The sequence below is a fragment of the Corythoichthys intestinalis genome, chromosome 20 (assembly GCF_030265065.1).
Source record: "Corythoichthys intestinalis isolate RoL2023-P3 chromosome 20, ASM3026506v1, whole genome shotgun sequence".
In the NCBI taxonomy this organism is placed as follows: domain Eukaryota; kingdom Metazoa; phylum Chordata; class Actinopteri; order Syngnathiformes; family Syngnathidae; genus Corythoichthys; species Corythoichthys intestinalis.
In genome coordinates, this window is record NC_080414.1 from 19,785,499 (window position 1) to 19,806,652 (window position 21,154).

General features: G+C 38.0%; 1 protein-coding gene across 2 annotated transcripts in view; it reads left to right on the forward strand.

Moving 5' to 3' along the window:
• oxsr1b (oxidative stress responsive kinase 1b) overlaps positions 1 to 21,154 on the forward strand; it is a 67,415-nt gene that overhangs the window by 32,304 nt on the left and 13,957 nt on the right. For both annotated transcript variants that reach the window (XM_057823805.1, XM_057823804.1), the window contains exons 3-10: positions 253 to 361; positions 5,548 to 5,689; positions 16,326 to 16,381; positions 16,458 to 16,567; positions 16,639 to 16,740; positions 16,799 to 16,932; positions 18,360 to 18,408; positions 18,741 to 18,806. In XM_057823805.1, coding sequence (XP_057679788.1) covers positions 253 to 361; positions 5,548 to 5,689; positions 16,326 to 16,381; positions 16,458 to 16,567; positions 16,639 to 16,740; positions 16,799 to 16,932; positions 18,360 to 18,408; positions 18,741 to 18,806 — 768 coding nt within the window. The remainder of the gene's footprint in view (positions 1 to 252; positions 362 to 5,547; positions 5,690 to 16,325; positions 16,382 to 16,457; positions 16,568 to 16,638; positions 16,741 to 16,798; positions 16,933 to 18,359; positions 18,409 to 18,740; positions 18,807 to 21,154) is intronic.

Consider the following 21,154-nt stretch of genomic DNA (forward strand, 5'->3'; position numbering starts at 1 on the left):
TTGCCCCACTGTAAGGGAGAGCTTTCAGCAAATGACTAATCAAATATTATTTTTTTTTAAAATCAGGGTTGGCAAATCCATTGGAACTGGGAGGTTCTGGCATCAAATGGTCATCAATGGCAGTGAATGAATAATCTTTCAAAACCTGATTGTAATAAATGTCGGATGAATAACCTAATCATGTAATCTCGTTGTCCTTTTTCTGTTATTTGCATTCATTTCCTGTCTTATTGTTTCTTCCCTGTGTTTCAGAAAGAGATCCAGGCAATGAGCCAGTGCCATCACCCCAACATTGTGTCTTACTACACCTCATTCGTGGTGAAGGATGAACTGTGGCTAGTCATGAAGCTGCTAAGTGGTGGTAGGTGAATGTTATGTTAATCACTCGCTTTGTCATTTTGAGAAAGATTATAATATTGGTAACGAAAGCCGTGTCTATCTAATAGTGAGGTGCTTTAACTTCCGTACAGCGCTCCAGCTAATGACAGGGCCAAGGTAATAACAATCCTGCGGGCTGGCGTCCGTGTGGCAGAGCCGCAATTAACCACCGGGGAAGGAGTGCAGCTGTATCTGATTACATTGTTCCTTTGCCCAAGGAATGTATCAAGTCATTTGACTAGCAGGAAATATGGGACCACTTCCTAATCATCGGGGGGTTGACATGATGAAAGTAAGGGTTATGACTTCTAATGTCAGAGTAACCTCACGGTAACTCATTGGCAGCACTAGATGTCTAGTGCCGTCGGTGGTAGTGAATGAATTAAATCATTTGTGTTTTGACGGGCCAGCCAGACAGCAGCCGACTTGCCTCGCAGCGGGTTTCACTCCGCCTACTTAAACGACCACTTGATGTTGACTTTTATTGTGCGAGGTAATTAAATGATGGCCGGGGCCGCGTCTGCCATGGAGACGGCCTCAAGTGGAAGTCAGGTTTATAGCCTTTCATTGTGGAGGAGCCTTGCTTTAGCACACTTAACGCCAAGCTGTTGTCAATCTGACACAGCAGCCACGTTTCCATGCAGCAAATAGCCTATTCAAAATTGTGTTTTTGCCAGGAAAACAAGGCCATGTAAACACATTCAAAAACCTCAATATGCTCCTACTCCAGTTTTTAAAAATCCAATTTCTCCGCCCGGGTGAATGCTTGTTAATATCTGGCCAAGTAAAGCCGCTATTGGGATAGATTTGCTTCTGTGCATGCTCCATTCGGTAGGAATCTTGGTCTTTAGAGTACAGGAAGATGTCGTTGCTGGTGAAAAACAATGCGAAACACTTTTGAAATAAGAAAGAAATTTTGATTTCATTAGTATTGGCGGTAGAAAGTACCGGGATAGCATGATTTAGTGAAATATTGCGAATTGCAGGTTTTGGCGAAATGAAAAAAAACGGCGCGATTTGTGTCATCATGTTCTCTGTGCATTATTATGTTGACGAACAAAAGAAATATGCTGATTGACTCTGTCATAGGCATGTGCCGGTTTGATATTCTGACGGTATGATACCTTATAAGCCAAAATATCACGGTATTGCAATTACAGCTCCAAAATGTGTTATTTTGCGATATCTGGATTTAAAAAAAAAAAAAAAAAAAAAAAAAAAAAAAAAAAACCACTTTACATTCAACAGGATTTTTTTTTCCGAAGCAAATTAGCAAATTGAACATAAGTATAATGTTAAGTTAAAATAAATACAATAAAATAAAAGATATTCTAAATAGAATTAAAATAAATGCAGTCCTTCAGGTCAGCCTTAACCCACAGCTACAGCTCACCATTATTACCATCAGAACAAAAATAATTGCATTATTTTCCATAAAAAACACATGTGTATGACTCATATCATGTTTTAATCATATACACACTCTCGTTCTCGACACAGTTGCCAGAGAGGAAAAAAAAAACCATGTGTTTTACCATTGATAGACACACTAAACATGCTGGAGTTAACTCTCCTAGCTGGTGGGGAAACGTTCATGACAGTGTTTACTAACCTTTAATTTTGTATAAATGTGAATTCATATTGGATGTATTGCCTTCTCGGCAGCCACCCTCCGCAAACATGTTCTACCTGTCCGTTGGCCCTCCTCCACTAAGCAGCGGCCATCTCTCTAACTTTTCTGTTCCCGAAGTATTCCCATACCAGCGATTTTGTTTTCTTCGATGAGGGGAAAAAGGTGGAGTTTCACCTTCTCCAGCCATCGTGTAGCACAGCTGACTGACTGACACTGAGCAACAACCGGTGGGGAGGGTTGAGCCTTGCAGCTGCAAGAAAGGGATTTCTCCCTGCATTGTTGGGACATTAGAAATGGCTAATACCGTAAGGACGGTAGGCGGAAAATTTTTGCGGTTTTGAAACCTTGACGTTTTCATACCACGTTATACCTTGAAACCGGTAATCAGCCCATGTCTACTTCCAAATGTTTAAAAAAAAAAAAAGAAAAGAAATTTTGACCTTAACCCGAATGATGATTGTTAGCGGCTTGTCACTGTTGATTTAGCTTTGTCACCTGCTTACTGCATTTCTCAGTGCAGTGTCATATCTTCCTCGAATTGTATCCCTGCAAAGCTGCTCTAAATAAAACATTTGGATATTCCATCCAGCTCCAACTTCAGATTCAAGCTTCTTCGTAGGTACTTTTCCGGAAATTCCCGTTCCGAAGATGACATATGACCGCAACATCAACCATTCATTGAATTCCCATCAGAGAGACAGAATATGAGTCATGCCAGAGCAAGCAGAGGAATGCCTTCCCAGAAAACAAATCCCAAGCCTTTGCCGAGGTTGCACCATTTGCCAGATGAAGGAAGATTGCCATCGACTTTGCGAATTTTAGCTCAATCAGTAGATTTGTTGCATCTGAAAGCCACCTCTCAATTATCCTTCCAACTGCTGACCGGGGGGACTTTGATGATGACTCCTCGCTTATCCAGGAGTTGATTCAATCCCATAAACGGAGTAATCCATAACTTTTTTTTTTCTTCAGTCTGAGCCAGCAGTCTACAGCTCTTACGCCACCTCACCCGTGCTAGAGCCACCCCCACCACCCCCCGCTTGACAACTTAGCGTTGTCGTCGGCCTTTCGCACAGTTGGCACCTGTCCTCGCAGTCCATGAAATTTGTTTTGTTTTCCACTTGCGCACAAATTTAGTTAAAATATGATAACGGCATCATAAAAGTGGTGAGAGAAGTCCACGGTCAATAGTTTGAACTGATAATGTCATGACATATTCATTTGTGTTTTAAAAATATAAAAGCCTGTTTAATTTTCGGTTGTGTTGGCTTAAGGGCAACCTTGTCAGCTGATTTCCGATTCGGCTGAATGAACACGTCAGGTCTCGTGAATATATTTTTGGGGCTCGAAGCATCCGGGCAGTTTTGCAGAGAGAGAGAGATCAGTTTAACGAAGTAATTCATAAGGTACTTATTTGATGCAATACAGACTTAAAAGTAGGAGATATTTCTGAGGTGATAACTGGTGTAACCCAGGTTAAGTCTGACAAGAATAAGATGTCGTTGACAAAAACAACTTTTAAAAGAAATGTCTCAATTTTAAGTTGAAAAATGTTCAAAACCCCACATTAAAAGATTTAAAATCCGATAAATTTATTAGGAGAATAATTCTTTAGTTGAAAAGAAAAAGATTTGGCTTTTCTCTATCTTTGATTTTGAAAATCTCAATCGCGTTATGACGTAATCTACCTGTTTGTTCATATCTAATTGATGAGGGAAAGCATCGGTGAGTTTAGAATTTACAATTACTACTTAAATGAAGATAAAAATATTATCAAAAATACGAAACCAGTTTTGTTTTTGGTAGCCCGTGTAATTTTCGTCTTAGTCTTTTAGACGAAAATGCTCGCTAGTCGTCATTATATTTTAGTCATTTCAAAATGTGTTCAGGGCCTAATGTGAATGCTATGCTAATGCTACGAGTTACATTTAGTGTATAATGAGCACTCAGCACAGACCTTTGAAGGATAAAGCAACATTGCATATTCTCTCTTCCCAAGATAAGAAAACAAATCTTACCGTGTGTGTCTCAAAACAAGCAATGGGGAGACTGTAGAGGATATTAACTGGCACGTCACATGAGTGACACAATCAGACACTCCTAAGCTGCTGGCTAACTGCACATGTGACGGACACCATGACACATTTTCGTCCCATTCTTGTCCCGTCAGACGTAAAGTGGCATTCGTCTTGTTATGTTTTAGTCTCCCAAGACACATTTTTAGCTCATCATCGTGATTAAAAAATTATTTGTCGACGAAAAACTTTTGTTATCGTCATCGTTGACAAAAACAACACTGTGTGAAACTAAAACTTTTTTGTATTCTGAAGGTGTTATTGTTGTTTCCAAACTGTGTTGTGACAAAACGCATTTCCCGAAAGGTATTCGGTGAGTTCGTAATTTTATTTCATTTGACAAATTTTGTCATATTCTATTGGTCAGTGTATGTAAAAAGTATCTTGTGTTATGTATGTAATAGGGGTGCACGATATCCATTTTTTGACACCGATATCGATAACTTCCTGCTCCTCAACTAAAGGTTTAAACAGTAGAAAGAGATCTAAAACAGAAAATTAACCTTTTCCAATAGAGAAACAAACTTTCCTTTTTGACCTTTACTCACTTTTTCCTGTAAATTGTATGTCAATTGAATATGTGTTTTCAAATTCATTATCATTTCAATGTGAACAGGGCCCTTGTGCAATAAGCATAAACGGGACCCCCAAGTGGATCGTCCATCGGGGGGTTGCTAGAGGACAATTAGAGTGGAGGTGCAAGTGGATATTTTTTTATGGGCCCACCAGACAACTGGCCAAGCGGGGCGGGGCTGGCTTTCTGGCAGAGATATTTTAACACTTAAAACACTATATTACAGCTCCGCGCATCATCTTACCTTTCTGTTTGACCCTCCACTTGCCCAACCACGCCTGCAAAATGGGCCCCTTAGAAGCTCTGACCTGTGTGTGGTCAGACCCCTAGCACCCCCCCTAATTTCCGCCCCTGACTGCTTCAGTAGTCCAACCTAGTACTGGTCCATAGTGTTGACTGACCATAACTACAACTAGCAACACTTGTGGCAGGTCAGTTTAATGTACATTCAATGTATTATATTGTGGAATATCGTGATAGATTTATTCCATATTGCACAGCTCAACATCAGGTGTTTCAATGAATGACATTGAAGTGTCTGCACAACAATATGGAATCGATCCACATGACTCTTGAGAACAAGCTGTTGTTCAAAGGAGATTTATCCATTGAAAGGCAATGAATCTTGCATTGCCACTTCACCACATTCTGATTTCAAAGGTCGTTGGAGCCCATCCACATAGTTTGAGGTTACTCTTGTTCAGCTACTTAGAACTGTGTTTCGCAAACCCATTTAGTTTTGTGTGTGGCCTGTGAGGTAATGAACACAAATGTCTTTCTTTTGTTATTGTGCGAAGAACTTATTGAAAAAAAAAATTAAAAAAGTCACTTTTTTCCCGCCAGACTTGAAGGTTGTCTTTCTTTTTTTTCTTTTTTTTTTTAACCAGGCTCAGTGCTGGATGTGATCAAGCACATCATCTCGCGAGGCGAGCACAAAACTGGTGTCCTGGACCAGGCCAGTATAGCCACTGTCTTAAAAGATGTGCTTGAGGGACTCGAGTACCTGCACAAAAACGGACAGATACACAGGTAAGAATGATAAGGAAAAATGTGTAAATATGATTTTTAATTTAAAAAAAAAAAAAAACTTTTATAAGAGTTGGGTTGAAGAACTAGAATGAAAAATTATCAATATTATGAGGAAAGAAACGAAAGTCTACACATTGAATTCCATTGGTGGCAATAGATAGTAGTTTTATAAAAAAGTGTAATTTTCTACGTTAAGTACCCCTTGATACCTGAATTTGGATTAAACAAATATACATAACACTGGAGGAATACAGAAGTACATAAAAATAGTATTAATACAGAAATAGTAAATATAGAAAATTGAAAAAAAATACAGCTAAAATTGACAAGGGTAAATAGAAAAAATTAGTTGAAAATAAAATATTTCAAATTAAATTTAAAAAAAAAAATGAGGGGAATATATTAAATCCGCCTTTATTGATTTATTTATTAATCATTTTTAAAATTTTGTAAAATGTTTTCCCCTTAATCTTAAAATGAAGTAGTGTCCTACGGGGGACTATTTGAGGAAAGTGTTGGAATATTACAATTATGTCTCAAGAAGAAATATTGTTACCAAAAGAAAAGTTTTATCAGAATAATGTTGTATTTTTCAAACATAGGGTGTAATATTATTAGAAAGTGTTAAGTGTCATAAAGTACAATTTTACAAGGAAAAAATTATATGGTTGTTAAAAAATTGCTATTGTACAACCATAAAATCACAATATCATACTGTCAAAATCATAATTTTATTACACTTAAGTTTAGAATTGAGGGTTCTTTTTCTTTGTTGAAGTTGAAAGTTCTCAAATGACCACAAGAAAAAACTCAAATTCGTCAAAGTGTGACCAAAATTGCTCCATAATGAAGTCATCCAAAGCTGAAATGAAACAAAACATTCTTTTCATCTTGTGGCTGACGGGATTGTGACTAGTATGAAATGACGTTAAATCCCATCCGTCCAGGGGGTGAGAACGCTAACATACGCCGTGTGTGAAAGTGATTCCTATTCTCGACTCGTGACCGTATCAAGGACGTGGCATTTACTCAACGCCACAAAGGTCAGCAGTGTCATAGAGATGAAGCTGTAAATGGGGCGGACTGGGCACTTTATGGCTTATCGCTATGGAATTGTGATGAATGGAAGGGGTTTCAAGAATGACTCACTTTTTAAGGTCATGGAGATAAGGAAAAAAAAAAAGTGTTGTTTGCAATACCAATGAGTTGTGCCTTACGATATACAGTGATCCCTCAGTTATCCCTGTTAATGGGGACCAGAACCGACTGCGTAAAGTGAAAGACTGCGAAGTAGTGTCACCCTCCATTTATAACATACATTTTTTGTGTATATATAATATGAATAAACGCATATCTTATCATTAGAACATTAAAGATCATTTAAAACATGTATATAAAATATTGATTGAATATAAATAACATAAAATTGTAATGTACAAGTAATACATACTGTACATTCATTCTCTCCTCTCTCACATGATATGTGAGCATGTGTACATACATACGTAGATGTAAATAAAATGTACAAAAATGTTTTTACAACTCTTTTATATAATTTTAAAAATCCATGATGCACTCAAGTAGCGAGGGATTACTGTATCTCCAAAACGATATAAAACCTTTACCGTAATTTCCCGAATATAACGCGCACTTTTTTCCCCCAAAATCAACTTGTAAACTCATGGTGCGCATTATAAACGGGTACATGGATGGAGACAGAAATATATATGTATTACATATATATATAAACCGATTTTTTTTCATTGACACGGCCACGTTGTGTTGAAGAAACGCATGCGGCGACCCGTTGCCGACCATTACGGTACGTGACGTCACCATTTTGTTTCGGTAATACTTCACTCTAATCGGCCGAATGATTTCGTCTGTGTTAAATTCTGCTTTTTTCACTCTTCATAAAGCACAGCATTTAGTTTCTTGAACTCATTTGAGTCGACGTTTATTGCAGCTCAGCAATTCGGACCATAACAAATGTAAGGACACACACTTCCTGTGTCCGTCAACTATATCGGTCCCTCGGGAAACTCAAACCCAAATAACAATAGTTCCTTTTTTTACTGTCGTGTTGACAGCGATGAGCTCTCACGGATTTCCGACTTACGTTCTCACTTTCATTTTACCGTATCAATCCATGGAAGAAACATTTATTCCTCATGAGGAAACGAGCAAGTTATACAGCAGCCTTTAAAAGAAAAGTCACATCTGTTTTGTTTTCTCCTAGATTCTGGTAAGTTGGAGAAGTTGTCAAATCATATTATTACCGTAAATATTGTCAATTTACGGTAATGTTTTGAACTACCAATGTGCTATGCTTGTGCTGTGTTTCACCAGTCAGTAAAATGACATCTCTGTATCTGTACACGAGCTCTGTTTTCTTGTATTCTTCTATTTATTGGTGCTAAAATTAGGGTGCGCGTTATAAACGGGTACAATAATTTTCCCTAGATTTTACAAGTAAATTTGGGGTGCGCATTATACACGGGTGCGCCTTATATTCGGGAAATTACGGTAAATTGTCTATTTTCTTTATCACCAAAAATAGAAAACCTCTTCCTGCAAAGCACACTATGGCCAGCAGATGGCCTAACCTGAACCACGCCCCAACCCCCTGGCTAACCTTATTCGTAACCCTAACCTCAACCACGCCCCCCTCAACGAGGCCATTAGCGGAAGCAAGCTGGTTGGCTAATGATTGTGAAGCACAAGAACTTAGCAGACAGAAATTGGGAAAGTGCATATGTGCAAAATGTTTAGGAATACTTTTATGTGACAACCTATGTGCATTATCGTTGCGGCTTTGTTTTGATGTGTTTTACGAGTGTGATCGTTAGTGCTTTGTTGTGACGTATGGCCAGGCATGCCCCCATGTCCAGACACGCCCCCATCTAGCAAGCCACAAACAGATACAATTCACATTTTGAGATTCCGCTGCCTCAAGATGTCTCTAGTTAGCAAATTGCCAACCGTATGTGAATAATGCATGCAAGAAATTTGATAATAGCAACACATAATCTACACACAATGCAACTATTTCCAACATCAATTAGTTTTGTATTGACACTATGCTCACTTTATATACTGCAATCTTAAGTCCAAATCACTACTGAATTTTTGGGACTAAAGTACCCCCCCCCCCCCCCCCCCCCAGTTTCTGGGGCGATTAATGTTGGAAAATATTAACACATTATTATATCATTTCACATGTTATTTTCACACTAAAACACAAGAGGGTGCTTAAGGCTTGGGTTTCAACATTGACGGTAACTTATTAAAAACCACTGAAAAGGGCTGAACCAAAATGGCACAGAAAATAAAATCATATTCTTTAGATTACAAACTGCAAGTAGTGCAATTTGCAGCTGAAAACTATAATCGAGCAGCAGAAAGAAAGTTTGGTTTGAGCGAGGAACTGGCGAAATTTCTGTTCGAGTTGGATTTTATCAAATAAATTTCCCCCCAAAATGTGACTTATAGTCCGGAGCACCTAATGTATTTCTCCTTTTCATTGTGCGTTTTTTGGCTGGTGCGACTTATAGTCCGAAAAATACGGTTGGAACAAACACATTTTTTTAATTCATATCGCACAGCACTACAAATGAGCCTTGCGCGTTAAAGGCAATTCTACATGACTTTACATTTTGAATACGCATAAGTGGAATGTGTCAATGGCAGATTTGCGTGCCAAAGGAAATGTGATCCCCAAAGCTCTCCTCTAAGCCAGTTCAAGACCGGGCTAAGTCTTTGCTCCCAAGCTGTCGCAGAGCGAGCGGCCTTTGACGCTACCTCTCAACTTGATTTTTCTCCGGTTGTCGCTTCCGTTTTGACTTCAGGAGGCTTCAACTGGTTACACGTGTAAATTATAAGGTATTAAAAAAAATCTCATAAAAAGAAAACTAGCTCGTTGGCTTCTATTTTAGAGGAAAAATCTTTCTCTTCACATGCCACTATTTGTTGAATGATGTTTTGTAGTCATTCTCGTAATATTTTGATGGTTTCCCTTGTGCTGCAACGATTAAGGGATCAACTCTAGTAATTCGATGCGGAAAAAAGCTTTCAATATTATTTTTCTGCTTCGAGGATTCATTTAGGTTTGTTTTAAGTATTTGCATTTAGTTGTATTCATTTGGGTGAATGCATTGCCCTCTAGTAGCAACAGTGAATATAACTCATTTAAAATAGCTAAATTCAACTGATCCCTGTTAAGACCAACATAAGGTTGTAAATTTTTGTTTGAGATGTTTTTTTTTTTTTTTTTTATGCATTCATAATTTATTTAATAGGTATATTTAGCATTTTTTGTTGGAATATGCGTTGGAACAATTTGTGAAGAGCATTGTTGAAAAAAAAAATCGTAAGCATTTTATAGCATTTCAGCTAGCTGACTCTTGCTATGCAAGTTAGCTAATTGTTCTTTTGATGTAATTAGATCCCATTTATTTATTTTTTAATACTGTTTGAGGCTAAGCTCCGGTATTTGAATGTATTTTTAATTAAAAGTGCAATTCTGGATAGCTTGAAGAAACACTCGGGAATTATATTTTGTATTCGCATTTAATGCTCTTTTGCAAGCCTTTGTTTTACATCTCCTGAAATGTACTCTGCACCGCAATAAATTTTCTTAATCTGATTACTTGATTATTCGAGCTAACTAGTTGATAGATTAATCGATTACCAAAATAATCGATAGCAGCAGCTCTATTTTTCCCCATATTAGACATCGTCATAAAAACAAAATCAGTATTACTATTAAGGCAAATGTAATGTTGCAAATATAAAGCAGAATCTCTCCTGAAAGCAGGTCATCGGGTCCATACCTCTTCATTTTCACCTCCTGCAGGCACACCCCCACCCACATATACACCAACACTCTCGTGTCAATAATGCAGAGCTTAGACAAGCTCGGCACAACACAACGCTGAAACCGATCGAAGCCATTGATTGACAAGTGTGCTGAGGAATGACGAAGTGGTGAAGATAAAACAAGTAGGAATTTTATAATTTTCAAATTAATTGCAATATTACAAGAAATATTTTACATTTTCAAAATATATTATTTTTAAAATATATATTTTATTCCAAATAAAGGCCTTTGTTTCCCCTTTGAAGGCTAATGACATTTGGGATGAACGAGACGAGGCGCTACGCATTCCCCACCCGTTTAAGCCGCATCACATGATTGGGCGTCTTGGGGCAGGGGTGACGCTCAGGATCGGGGTGGGCTGGGAGGCAGTGAAATGTAGTTAGAAGGTCCCATCTTGAGCTAAAGCAATTAGAGTCTTGCGGTCTTGGCTGTTGGTCGTAGCGAAGATATTTGCCACGTGCAGGCAAACTGCTTCATCTCGCCAGTCAAAAGTCGAGGTGGCATTTTGACACAAACACATTAAAAAAAAGGAGGCCGAGGGAAAAAAAAGTTGCAATATTAAACTCGATGGTTAAATTGATGTGTTTAGGCAGCGATTCCTTAACAAACGCAACAGTTGGGTGTATTCGTGCCATGCTTTGACATCAAAGAAGGGGAAAAATTTTTTTTTTCAGGAGTAAAGTCAGTATTACAGAGATGATTGGGAAAAGTATTGTTTTTTTTTTGTTTTGTTTTTTAGGAAAACCTTTAATTTCACATCAATATATTTTAGAACACATGATGAAAAATGAAGTTCAGTAATTGTACAAAAATTGTTGCAGTTGTGCAAGACGGTCATGAAAAAGTCAGAGGGTAAGGGAAATAGTACATGAATAATGTTGAATTCATATAGTCGCATTTTTATTTGCATAAAATTGTATGAAAATTGTCCGTTGCTATGATTGTGTACGAAAATTGTTGTTTGTCTCTATGTGCAGTGCGACAGGCTTGCAACCGGTTCAGGTTAGACCTTGCCTCCTGCCCGTTGTTAGCTAGTATAGGCTCCAAAAATGTATAAATACAAATAGGGCTTCAGCTATCGATTATTTAGGTAATCGATTAATCTATCAATTAGTTAGTTCGAATAATCAAGTAATCGAATTGGGAACATTTAATTTGTTGCTGAATAAATTTTAGGATATGTTAAACATATAAGTGTCTGTACTTGCAATAATATTTATTTTGGCTTGATAAGATTACTTTCAAAGGAGTATTAAATGCAAATACGATATAAAATTTCTGATCGAGTGTTTCTTCAAAATGTGCAGAATTGCACATGTATTTCACAAGAGCAATAAATGCATTTAAAAATATATTAATATACCTGAGCACTAGCCTTAAACAATATAAAAAAATAAATAAATGAGGATCTAAGTACAACAAAAGAACAATTTGCTAACTTGCATAGCAAACGTGTGCTAGCTTAAATGCTACATAATGCTAACTTTTTTTTTTCTTCACAATGCTCATAAGAAATCGGTCAAACATATATTCCAACAAAAAAATGATAAATATACTTCTAAACTAAATAACAAATACATAAACAAAGATATCAGTTTAAACAAAAACATATCTTATGTTTGCCTTAACAAGGAACAGCTGAATTCAGCCATGTTAGACGAATTATTGTATATTCCTTGTTGCCACTAGAGAGCAGTGTATCCACCAAAATCAGTATAACTAAATGCAACACTTTCAAAACATACCATTACAACATCACTGTAATTAAATGAATCCTGGAATCAGCAACATTTGATTCTATTTTTTTTTTTATCGAATTACTCGAGTTAATTGATTAATCGTTGCAGCACTAATTACAAAAATATTACTAAAGTATGAGTTAGAACATCTAATTATTCAAGAAAAAAAGCCAACTGAAAAATGTATAACTTTATTAATACAGAATGTTCATATCAAAGCCCCTACTATTATTGATGATTGCTGGCCGACCTCCCAGTCAAATAGGATTGGACGTCTATCACTGCCACTGGCAGTCAATGAGTTAATGATATGAAGTCCACTCGCCCCTGGCAACCGCCTGGCTAATATTCTACCTGGACCGCCATTTACTGTCCCTATTTCTTTATTTGATACGCTTTTATGGTAGCTGCAAGCCTGCAACCTGTTGTAAAATCACATCAAGAGAAAATTGAATATAATAAAGCAGCCGTTGACTGTTGCGACGGTTCCACATGGAAACTTTTTGGGAATTTTGAGTATGAAATCGCGCTCTATTCTCAGTTTTACCCTTTGAACACATGCAAAAAACAAGCTCAGTCAAGCCACAATGTTACCATTCATCAGTGGCATAATAATCACAAAATCAAATGATCAACTTGCTGTTTGTCCTCCAAGTATGATTGGGAAATAAAAGTAAGAAGCCTATTTGATTTAATCCTGTGAGGCCAATACATGGCCCAAGTTGAAAAATTTGACACAACAAAATCAGGAATAGTCATCATGCAAACAAGGAAAAGTATTTTGGGGTATTCCCAGAATTGCTTGGAAGCCTCAGGTGGATGGATATCTTCCTTTACTTCATCTCAGATGACCAGCTTTTATTTCGTGTCGTCCCGGAGGCATCTTAAGGAAACTGTAAAGTGCAACTGTCAAGATTGTGTGATCCAAAAGTGATATGAGTCGGGAAAATTGTCATTCAGCCAAGTTTAGCGATCAGGCAGCATAGAATAGGATGTCAACATATCCACACTTACAAGTGATTCACACAATACTGGGTTCTGCACTTCACATTGCCGATTTGTTATCACATCTCTTTCTGACTTCACCCACCGCCCCCTCGTTTTTCTCCTCGGTCGTCAGGCCCACGACATGGTTTAACCGGAAATACAATTAGCTCGTGATAGCGATACTATATTCATAGTTAGTGTTGGCATTGAATGTATTTCTTGTTGTATGTTCATCTTTTCTGATTCTCTCTCCTATTCCATTTCCCTTTCTGTGCCCTCATAACACCTTACTGCTCGCTGCTTTGTCCTTATAAACGAAACACAATGAATAATCATCACAATGGGAGTATCATACTCCCATCATGTGATCAGAGGTGGGTAGTAACGTTTACATGTACCCCGTTACATTTACTTGAGTAAATTTTTGAGAAAAATGTACTCCTAAGAGTAGTTTTACGAAGCCATACTTTTACTTGAGTAGATTGGTGAAGAAAAAAATGCTATTCTTACTCCACTACTTTGGGCTACACGAGTCTTTACATTTTTCCTCTTCTACATTCTACATCCGGGGTCCTCAATTAGCGGACTGCATTCCACGACCGGACCACAGCACACCTCTCTGCGGACCCACGGACGAACGAAAAAAAAACCCGAAGAAAAAAAAACAAAACTTTTTTCAACATATATCATTTGCGTGAATCGCCGATCTATTGCTATGTGCTATTCTATCTCTAAATTGTTTTATTTTTAGTCAAATATCTTCCATTTTCTCACTTCTGCTGTCATCTCTATGACAACGATGCGCTGGTTGGCTGAGGGAGCCTGTGTGGAGGTGCTGATTGGCTGACAGAGCGTGCATAAAGGCGCTGATTGGCTGAGAGAGCTTGCATGCTACTAGCTAGCGTGGACGGACCGCAGCAGTGTCAACACATACACGAGTCGCACCCGGCACTTTGCAATCTTTTTGTACATGCTGTCGTGTATTTTATTTTTCATTCAAGAACGTGAGTCATACTGTGAACAAAAGTGATTTATTTATTTGCCCGTGTTACTTTGGCACTCTCGCTGCATGCAGGCAACGTTCAAGATTACCATGGTAAGCAACGTTCACTAACACCACACATGCCACCTGTAGAAGACCGAATTTAACAAACTGGCATGCTCAAAGTTTACCAAGTGAAAAGTGGACAACGAAAATCGCCGTTTCAATGAGGAATGGAATGACAAATATGCGTCCATTTTACCAACTGCAGTACCTAATATGCTTAGAGACTGTTGCTCTGATAAAAAAGTGAAAATGTGAATTGCCATTATTTTAAAGAGCACAGCTGTTTTGAAGATAAGTTTCCTCCTAAATCAGAATTGAGAAGGCAATAAATTAACAAGGTGAAGCAGTCATATCAAGAGTCAAGCAAGGTCATTATTAAATCTATGACACAACGACAAATTGCAACTGAGTGCTCACTCAAAGTGTCGTGGGTATTGGCCAAACACAAGAAGATGAGTATGAACGCTACTCTTACTTGAGTTCAATTTTTTTCGCTACTCTACCCACCTCTGCATGTGATACATTAAAACTGTTCAGACCAATAGGAAACTCAAATTCCTATAGGAAAATTAAGTCATCCTTCTGCTACAATCGAACGATTTCTGCCAGATCTCCCAGTCAAAAAAGATTTAACATCTAGCACCGTCAATGGCAGCCAATGAGTTAAACATTGTGAAGCTTACTTGTAGCACTTTGCTAACTTACAGTGCTGCTCAAAAGTTTGTGAACCCCCTCAACATTTTGGAATTTTCTATTATTTCAACCTGATTTCCTAATCAATCAATTCAGTAGTTTTTTTTGTTTGTTTTTTTAACAGTTGTGTTGTCGAGACTAAATTAAAAAGAGTTTTCATCAACTGATGTAGGTGCAAAATTGAACTGTTTGGTCACAACCAAAACCGCCATGTCTGGCGAAAAGTCAACACTGCATACCACCAAAAGAACCTTCTCCCAACAGTGAAGCATGGAGGTGGGAATGTCAAGATCTGGGCTTGCTTTTCATCCTCAGGACCTGGACAACTCCACATAGTCCAGGGAATCATGAATTCTGAGGAATATTGTCAAATCCTAGAACATAACCTGACGCCATCTGTTTTGAAGTTAAAGCTTGGCAGAAGGTGGATCATGCAACATGATAATGATCCAAAGCATTCCAGCAATACAACCAAAGGAATGAAGATTCGTGTTCTGGACTGGCCCAGTCAAAGTCCTGACCTAAATCCCATTGAAATGCTGTGGCGGGACCTGAAGCGAGCAGTTCATGCCAGACGCCCATCAAACCTCTCTCAACTGACTGCGTTCTGCAAGGAAGAATGGGCAAAAATCCCCCAAAGTAGATGTGAGAGGCTGATTAGTCACTACAGAAACCGTTTGGTTGAGGTAATCTCTGCAAAAGGAGGCGCAATATCCTATTAACTGAAGGGGTTCACATACTTTTGCACACATGATATCTGAGTTTTTCTTAAATCAACCACTTTTGTTAAATAAAGAATGACAATATAACTATTTCTTTTGTTTCAGTCCATTATTTGGAATGTCAGTATTGTGGATTTGGGTATAACTTAACATTTAATAAGGTTATTTTAGTTTTTTTTACAAAAAATCTGACCATCGCTGTGGGGTTCACAAACTTTCGAGCAGCACTGTACATGGATACAAAAAATTATTTTCATTCATCCCAATGTAGTACAGCGTCACCTGCATCCACGTTCCCACTTCCATCCGTATTCTTTACTTTTACCACCCCATATGTTGCCATGACGACTCTCTGGCCAGTAAAAGGGAAAAGCCGCAGCGGGTTGCTCCATCAGAAGCGTGCAGACGGCTGAATCCTCTTATCTGCGGGGATCAACAAATTAAGTGCGGGCAGTTACAAATGTCTACTTTGTGCAAAAGATAAAAACTCATACGGAGATTATCGGAGTGAGTCAGAAGTCTCAAATCAAGATTTGTCACTGACATTTAAAACCATCCGTTTCTGCAGAGATCTCAAAGCTGGGAACATTCTTCTCGGGGAAGACGGTTCCGTGCAAATCGCAGGTATTTTTGTTCGTTCTTCTCGTTTTTTTTTTTTTGTATTGTTTCCTATGTGAAAGTCTAATTTGTGTTCCGTCAGATTTTGGCGTGAGTGCCTTCCTAGCCACAGGCGGCGACATGACACGAAATAAAGTGCGCAAGACTTTCGTCGGAACGCCGTGTTGGATGGCGCCCGAAGTCATGGAGCAGGTCACCGCCTTCGCCGGTATCCATGGCTGGGAGATTGTCCTTTTACCGTCGTTCACTGAACTCTCCTGCAGGTCAAAGGCTACGATTTCAAAGCGGACATCTGGAGTTTCGGCATCACGGCTATCGAGTTGGCCACCGGGGCGGCGCCGTATCACAAATACCCTCCCATGAAGGTCAGCGTTCTCATCAGATTCATGTCAATTGGGAACTAAAAGTATGCGGTGTGTTCAGGTGCTGATGTTGACGCTGCAAAATGACCCGCCGGGCCTAGAAACCGGCGTCACCGACAAGGAGATGGTAAAAAAGTATGGCAAGTCCTTCAGGAAAATGATCTCCATGTGTCTACAGAAAGATCCTGAAAAAAGGTATTTGACGAAATAATGCAATATTTTTGTACGGTATTTTTCGGACTATGAATCGCACGTATGCTCTGGTGTGATATACCTGTATATTTCCAAAAGTACGATAATCATATCTGAAATGCAGTCATACTCAAGTGCTAAAGCTGTGACATTTTTCCTCTGTAATACTTGTCATAAAGTTAGAAAGTCATAAAAGTTTACCATAATCTATCAGTAACTAACAAACTATTTAATTTTGAATAAAATTTGCACCAAAAATGCGACTAATACTCTTTTCACTGTTCATTGTGTATTTTCTGGTTGGTGCTACATATTTTCAAGTGTGACTTATAGTCCAAAAAATACAGTTAGCATATCTGAATTACAGTTCAGCAGAAGGCATAAAATTTGTAAAATCTACCGTAGTAAATCAATAACTTGCATAAAATTAAACCAATTAAAATTGCCTCTAAAAATGTGAACTATCCTCCAATGAGACTTATACAGTTGTACCTCTACTTAAGAATGTCTCTACATACAGAATTTTCAGGTTAAGGCACACCTCAATAGAAAATTACTGCCTCTTGTTAAGAAAGAAATTTCAGTATAAGAAAGGCAAAACTAGAGTATGGCTGATACTCGCAGCTTCCAAAGTTTACCGAACATTACATACATATACTTATTTTCTCCATTAGAGGGCACTCATGCTCTTTGGACGAATAATGCTTCATTTCTGTTTTTTTCTCTTGCCGGAATAAAATGGTTTTTTTTGTATTTCTTTGGCTTATTGTGTGCTCTGCCATTAGCTATTGCCTAGCATTCCTGGCATCCCATTGGCTAAGAGGGATCCCAGGGTCTTCATTCGCCCCTCGTGTTTCGACAGTTTTACATGAGTGTTAACTATGATTCTTTATTCTTGGTTTCTGATTATGCACAAATCAGATTTTATGTTTATTGTGCAATCATTTAACTTTAACATGTATTTGTTACATGTTTTGATGCATTTCTATGCATTATAAAAGATTTATGTCTGACTTTTGGGGGGCTTGGAACAGATTAAGGCATTTACATGGAAGAGTGTCTCTATTTACAGAATTTTCAATTTAAGAATCTACTTCCAGAATCCAAATTTCATAAGTAGAGGTACCACTGTCATGAGTTTTTCCTTTTCATTGTGCTTTTTTTTTTTTGCTGATGCGACTTATAGCCTCTGAAATATAGTTGTACAAAAGCAGTGACATTTTTTAATGCAATATTTATGCCTTGAGGGAATCTGAAATACAGTTGTGAAAAAAATTCCGATGTTCTGTGAGTTTGTCTCTATTTGGGATCGCTTTTATTGCTGCAGCAGACAGTTTGACAGTATTACGCCCGTAAAACATGTTTATAACCCTCCTCCCGGTGTTACAATCAAACGAACAGCACTAATGATCCGCCTTTCTGCTATTCAGGCCAACGTCGTCGGAGTTGCTGAAGAATAAATTCTTCCAGAAAGCAAAGGTAGGTTGGACTCAGATGCTGCAAAATGAGTCAGCAATCAGTGCTCTTTCACAGTCAGTGTTCGCCAATAAGTCGGCGTCTGCGCATTGGAAATGCTGATTGGTTGCGAAGTTAAGGTGGGGAGAAGCAGTCGGACCAGAACAACCAGACTGGAGCCTTTATCATTCTTAAAATTTGTGCATCCGGTGGCAGGTTTTGTCATTAGTTAAATTTGTTGAATGAATTTGAAGCAGTGTGATCATTTCCAGAAGCATTTGAATGTAGATTGACGTCATCTAATTCCGTTTAGAACGAAATATATTTCTGAATAAAATTCAACATTTCCTTTGCAGACCCACGACTATCTCCTTGATAAGCTTCTACAGAGGGCTCCTACAATATCAGAGAGGTCCAAAAAGGTACGGGAACGTCAGTTGCATTATGCAGCCCAATTGTTTTCTTCTTAGCTGTCCTTAAATGAGAGGAAGTTTGTGAAAATTGCATGAAAAGTTGATGTCAAGCTTCATGTAAAGTTATTGTCAACGACTATTGATACAGGGGCGCCCCCTAGTGGTAAAGATTAATCTGTGCATTATGTTCCAACTTTTTTAAGCTCTTAAATCCTAGTTTGGTTTATTAATGTAAGTATATTATTTATTGATGTATTAATGTAAGTATATTATTTATTATTATTTTCATACAAGGGTTTCTACAGGTGTCATCAAGTTCAATTTAAGACCTTTGTAAGACCACTTACAAACAGAATTGAATGCTAAATTCGAGCAAATTTCACAACGAATTTGCTAAAAATTCAATCAGTAGCTCCTAGAACAGTGGTCTTAAATTACGACACACGGGACAATATTTTGCGGTCTCTTATTTGACATCAAATTGTTTTACTAATGTGGTCCATGCGTATTTTGCTACAGTCAATATACACAGGTAGTCCCCGGGTTACGAACAACTTCCGTTCCTACGCTGGCGATGTAACCTGAATTTCCGCGTAAATCAGAATTAACCCTTTAAGTACCTCTAGACCTCAAAATACTGAAAATATCTAAAAAGTCCAAAAGTACAGTGGTACCTCTACATACGAAGTTGATTCGTTCCAGGACCTTGTTTGTAAGTTGAAATGGTCATATGTTAAGCAAGATTTTCCCATAAGAATACATTGCAAATCCATTAATCCGTTCCACAGCCCGAAAAACTACACTAAAACCTTAATAAATACTGCTGGTGCTATTTCAAATAGCAATTACACAGAGCAAAACAAATAAATTATGAATAAAAATGTAAATAATAGTATAATAATAGGAATAATAATAATATCTGTTATAATGTAACAAATCTGGTTAGTATGTGGCGGATGTGTTTTGCATGGTGTCCCTCAATGCGCACCGCGTAGCTGACGTGACTGAAATACTGTAAGTGCAGTAGAGGTTTTACTTTTACTTTTTATTCTGTTGTTGGTGTTAGCTGTGGTTGACGGTAGGCGTGTTGTGTTGCACAAGTTATGAAATAAATAAGCTGTCAAAATAATCGCGTTAACGGGCGGTAATTAATTTCTTAAATTAATCATGTACAATATTTGACGCCATTAATGCACATGCCCCGCTCAAACAGATTAAAATGACAGCAGAGTGTAATGTCCGCTTGTTACTTGTTTTTTGGTGTTTGGCGCCCTCTGCCGGCGCTTGGGTCCAACTGATTTTATGGCTTTCAGCACCATGAGTGAGCATGGTGTAATTATTGACATCAACTATTTGTCTATTTTTTGATTGAAAATTTTACCAATTTTTAATAAAACGATAACATTAAGAGGGGTTTTGATATAAAATTTCTAACTTGTACTAACTTTTATCTTTTAACAACTACAAGTCTTTCTATCCATGGATCGCTTTAAGAGAATGTTAATAATGTTAATGCCATCTTGTTGATTTATTGTTATAATAAACTAATATAAGAGAATGTTAATAATGTTAATGCCATCTTGTTGATTTATTGTTATAATAAACTAATACAGTACTTATGTACCGTATGTTGAATGTATATATCAGTCTTATCTTTCCATTCCAACAATAATTCACAGAAAAATCTGGCATCTTTTATAGATGGTTTGAATTGCGATTAATTACGATTAATTAATTTTTAAGCTGTAATTAACCCGATTAAAATGTTTAATTGTTTGACAGCCCTAGAAATAAATGATTCAAAACCTGACGAAGCTAGCAATTTCTTTGTCGATGTAACAGTAATAAGGTGACAATTACCGGTACCTTAAATTATAACGACTGGCGAACAGAGGTCGGAGGAGGACTGTAGAGAACGTAGACATTCTACGGTCATATTGTCCAGCCAGTTCACGGGCGCGCACACCTCACTCATATTTTTCTGTCATTTCCATCTTTATTTCAATTGTGTTACCTTTTTCCGTCATCACCTGCACTAACATTCTTGGCACCCATGTTGATTTCTCCGACAAGAAAATCCGTCGTGCATCCTACTTGTGGGAAAACAAACTGCGGCGGTGTCATAAATCGTCGCATTTCGAGCAGGTCGTCAGATGTAGAAACAAATGGCGAGTCAAATTTTACATTGGATGTTGAAAAGATCGTGTGTGGAAGTGATCGTATGTCGAGGTACCATGGTATTGTATTTTTTTAAATGATGGAGGATACACTGCCCTCTGGTGGGAGCATTGCGTCTGGCTGGACTGTCGCCTTTTGTGACAGAGGAGCAGGCTCAGATGTCTGACATGGATAAAGGA